Source organism: Zeugodacus cucurbitae, chromosome 2, assembly GCF_028554725.1.
Source record: "Zeugodacus cucurbitae isolate PBARC_wt_2022May chromosome 2, idZeuCucr1.2, whole genome shotgun sequence".
NCBI classification, from domain to species: Eukaryota; Metazoa; Arthropoda; class Insecta; order Diptera; family Tephritidae; genus Zeugodacus; species Zeugodacus cucurbitae.
Window position 1 is genome coordinate 55,434,101 of NC_071667.1, and position 4,627 is coordinate 55,438,727.

Sequence of the window (4,627 nt, forward strand, 5' to 3'; positions counted from 1 at the left end):
CACTAGTGTGTTTTTATTTTAATTTTTTTAGGGTGCATGCCCTCTTTTATATAGCAGCATTTACGTTAGTCGTATGCTAGATTCATAAGCATATTTAATTATGCATTGGTTTCCAATAAAGAATTTTAAGTTAATTTCATTTGGAATTTTATATTTTACTTAATGGTGGGTATATAGTATATATGTATTGCTTTTGAAAATCCGTTTTCTATTTCGAATTTAGTAACTTACTTTAGTTCAGTTTGTGACAGCACGCACAGTGGTTGACCGGTAGATTTGGATTCGCAAAAATATAAAGTAAAGAAATCCTGACTATTTTTTTTTGTGTTAAAAATTTTTTAAGGGGTGTTTAACAGTATCAAATATATTATGTTTCTATTGATAGTCCTTCTGCCTTAAACTAAAATAAAATAAAATTAAATTAAATTAAATTAAATAAAATGAAATGAAATTAAAATAAAATAAAATAAAATAAAATAAAATAAAATAAAATAACATAAAAATTAAATAAAATAAAATAAAATAAAATAAAATAAAATAAAATAAAATAAAATAAAATAAAATAAAATAAAATGAAATAAAATAAAGTAAAATAAAATAAAATAAAATAAAATAAAATAAAATAAAATAAAAAATAAAATAAAAAATAAAATAAAATAAAATAAAATAAAATTAAATAAAATAAAATAAAATAAAATAAAATAAAATAAAATAAAATAAAATAAAATAAAATAAAAAAAAAAATAAAATAAAATAAAATAAAATAAAATAAAATAAAATAAAATAAAATAAAAATAAATTAAATTAAATTATATAAAAATAAGTTAATTACAATTAAATAAAATAAAAAATAATAAAATGGAATAAAATTAAATGACAAAAAATTAAATGGCAAAAAATTAAATTTAAAATATAAATAAATACTATGGAATTTAGTATAAACAATAAATTTTGTAAAAACAAAAATTAACAGAAAATATGAAGATAAATATGGAAGATCTGAATTATAAAGGGAAATCTTTAGTTTCAAAAATTATTTATACAAACTACTACTTTTTATAAAAGTTTTCATCAAAAATTAAAGTTCTTGATAAGGAATCTTTTTTTTAAATGTGTTAAACATATTTTTGTATTAAAAGGCTATACTTTTAGAAATTCTAAGTTTAATATTTTATTTTAGTGAGAGTTATATAATAACAGGAATTAAAAAAAAATAAATTAAATTTTTTAAATCCCTTTAGGTGTTCTAAAAAGCCTTTTCGAAAATGGAAACTCAAAACAGTGGCGCAGATAATGTGGAAACCCAACAACAACAACAGCAAACAGAGACATTAACGTCGACAGACAACACCAAAGAATGCCCCAAACGCATTAAACGCGAGGCGAGCTGGCCTTCTGTGCTCTTTTACCTGCATTTGCATATACTTGGACTCTATGGAATTTTTATAATGTTTACGAGTGCCTCATTGCTGACAATATTATTCAGTAAGTTCAATATAAATTGACAAAAGGTTTATGAATCAATGACTATGTATTTTGTATGCTCTTTAATGCTGATTTAATTCAAGATTTAAGTAATTGTTGTAGTAATTCAAATATTTTGTTTGGAATTGTAGCATTCACTTTGACCTTTCTGGGTATTTTGGGTGCAACGGCTGGTGCTCATCGCCTGTGGGCGCATCAAACGTATACAGCTAGCACTTCGCTAAGAATATTCCTGATGCTGTGTCAAACCCTAGCTGGACAGGTAAGTGGTTTATGTTTGTAACGGTATTAATATCTATATTTCTTTATTCAAAAATAATATTACTTCAAATATGTTTAAAAATTATTCCTAAAGCCTCGTACACCCTGTACTACCTGTACTACCGCTCAGTTAATGAAGTACACGTAAATCCAAATATTTATCGTGGTTGCTGTCTTTGCTAAACTGAACGAAAAATTCAGCTAAAATCGTAAATTTATGTTTACGCTCTTAGCAATCAGTACTATATTTACGATCTCAGAGAAATCCATTTTCACTACTTACAACTCTCTTTCTAATTATGTACACCTTAACTCCACAGGGCTCTATCTATGGATGGGTACAAACGCATCGTCTGCATCATCAGAAATTCCGGCAAGAAGATGATCCCTTCTACAGCGGACGCAATTTCTTGGCCGCACAAGTGCATTCACAAATCATGAGCTACACACCGGAACAAGAACAATTGCTCAAGCAAGTCGATATGTCGGATATCGAAGAGGATAAGGTGGTTATGTTTCAAAAAAAGTAAGTTGAATATATAAGATTTGTTAAAGAAACTAAAAAACACATTTAAATGATACCTTCTAGGTATTACTGGGTGCTCTACTTCTTCTTGCACGTTCTGTTGCCCGTCAATGCACCGCTTGAGTATTGGGGCGATTCGATCGCGTCGGCCACTTTCGTGGCTTTCTCGCTGCGTTACCTGATCGTTTTGAATGTCTGTTGGCTTATTAATTCGGCACATTTCATTTGGGGTTTGGACAAAAACTTCAAAGCCTCCGACTCGAATAGCGTTTTCTTCATAACGAAGAGCTATTGGCCGCAATACCACTATCTGTTGCCCAATGACTATCAGAGCGGTGAGTTCGGCGATTATAGCAACGACTTCATTACAGCGATGATACGTGTATTTGCTGCTCTCGATTTGGCCATGGATCTGCGCACCATAAGTTCGGTGGCCGTGCGCAAAGGTTTGACGACTGCTGTAGAAACGGGACGTCCAATTGTCGAATGCATTCAGCAGCACGCTACGGAGGAATTTGACGAAATGCCGAAGAATCATTTCTTGAATCGCGATCGTTTTATGTAGAGTGTATTTAATCGATACTGTATTTGAGTATAGCATTATTAGTCAAATAATATAGACATGATATTCACCTTTTGCACTGATGAGTGTAATCTTATGAGAAACCTCAGCTTTTTTCAAATAAATATCAATCAATAAAGACATCAGTTTATTTAACTTGTAAACTAAAAGTTATGATTTGAGATATGTGACTGAAAATTCTTATAAAACCGTTAATATTCAAACTGGGATCTTCTTATTTCATGAAGTCACTGACTCTTTGACTTTCTGAAGACAATATCTTTTTAAGTCCAAAATCGGCTCAAAGTAAATGGACTCCGTTACCATCAACTCCGGTAATGTGTCAGGCGTCCGATACTTCTGGCCTAAGGTGAATTCGCCCTCAGTAAAGTTCACCTCTCCTTAGTCGTATGGGTTCTAACTGGCTATTGTCCCATCGAGATCCAGGCAGTAAGATTAAAAATCTTACGGGATACTAGCTGTTGAAGCTGCATGGAGGAGGTGGAATCATCTCATCACTTTCTTCTGGCATGTCCCGTCTTTTCGAGATCAAGAAAAAGATTTTTCGGATGGCACTTTTTCGAAAAAGCTCGCGAAATAGCGAATATAGACCTATCTACCGGTAAATGTAGAACCGATGCCATTACAATTATCGTTGACCCCCCTCTTTACAAGTCACATAAAACCCGCTTACCTAACGCCCCTCTACGATGGTCCAACCGAGTCGAAACAACTCGTTTCCTGGATCTTCCGGTGATCTTAATGAACCCTAGTTGCATTTCCCTTTAAATATGGGATAGATTATCTCTACAAAAAATCAACCATATTCGTATACAATTCTCTTGGACGAGATTGCCAGCTTGGCGAAATTAAAAGCTCTTTTGAAAGTTGGCTTTATACCATTATTGACATGTAGACTAATACGTCGGTCTTAAGCCAGCTTAGATACAGCTCTTGTTGAGGAGCTGGGCAAAGACAATTTCTGATGATGTAGTCTTTATATTATTCAAGGACTATCGAATTTCAAGGGATGGATTTCTTCTTTACTGGCGTAGACACCGCTTACGCGGTTATAGCCGAGCGCGCCATTCATTTTTCCTTTTGACTGTTTAACGCCAATTGGTGTTACCAAGTGCAGTCAGGTCCTGTTCCACTTGGTCTTTTCATAGGAGTGGATGTCTTACTCTTCTAGGCTGGCTTCCACCAGCGTGTACTGCATCCAACACTTTCAAAGCTGGAGTCTTTTCGTCCATTCGAACAACTTGACATAGCCAGCCGCTGAACTATGTCAATATCGTCGTATAACTGGTTCCATGGACTGCTGTACTCGGCAATGTTCTAAGGACCATAAATCTTCCGAAAACCTTTCTCTCGAAAACTCCAAATGCCGTCTCAGTGGATGTTGACGTCGTCTATGCTTCTTCACCATAAAGCAGGACGGGAATGATGAGGGACTTTTAGAGTTTGGTTTTTGTTCATCGAGAGAGGACTTTACTTTTCTATTGCCTACTCAGTCCTTAGTAGTACCTGTTGGCAAGAGTGACATTGTTATTGGTGTCCAAGATATACGAAATTATCTACAACTTCAAAGTTATGACTGTAAACAGTGACGTGGGAGTCAAGACGCTAATGCGCTGACTGTTTCTTTCATGGCAGGAGTTATTTCGTCTTGTACTCGTTCACTAACAGACCCATTCGATAAAACTAGTTGTTCCGAAACAGACGTCGCAGCTCGGCGAATACTCAATGTACTAACTAATGGCGGAAAAAGGTATTAATTGATGGAGGATAGA

General features: G+C 33.4%; 1 protein-coding gene across 1 annotated transcript; it reads left to right on the forward strand.

Moving 5' to 3' along the window:
* The first annotated feature begins 159 nt into the window (after window positions 1-159).
* On the forward strand, window positions 160-2,973 carry Scd1_0 (acyl-CoA Delta-9 desaturase). Its single transcript, XM_054227403.1, has 5 exons — window positions 160-297; window positions 1,242-1,485; window positions 1,617-1,747; window positions 2,067-2,272; window positions 2,336-2,973. Exons 2-5 carry the CDS (start codon window positions 1,266-1,268, stop codon window positions 2,835-2,837), a joined length of 1,059 nt encoding a protein of 352 aa, XP_054083378.1. The 5' UTR covers window positions 160-297; window positions 1,242-1,265; the 3' UTR covers window positions 2,838-2,973.
* Window positions 2,974-4,627: the final 1,654 nt, after the last annotated feature.

Coding starts and splice junctions, on each gene's coding strand:
- Scd1_0 (XM_054227403.1), top strand. CDS start 1,266: ATGGAAACTCAAAACAGTGGCGCAGATAATGTGGAAACCCAACAACAA. Junction 1,748..2,066: donor GTCAAACCCTAGCTGGACAG/GTAAGTGGTTTA, acceptor TTAACTCCACAG/GGCTCTATCTATGGATGGGT. Junction 2,273..2,335: donor GTGGTTATGTTTCAAAAAAA/GTAAGTTGAATA, acceptor GATACCTTCTAG/GTATTACTGGGTGCTCTACT.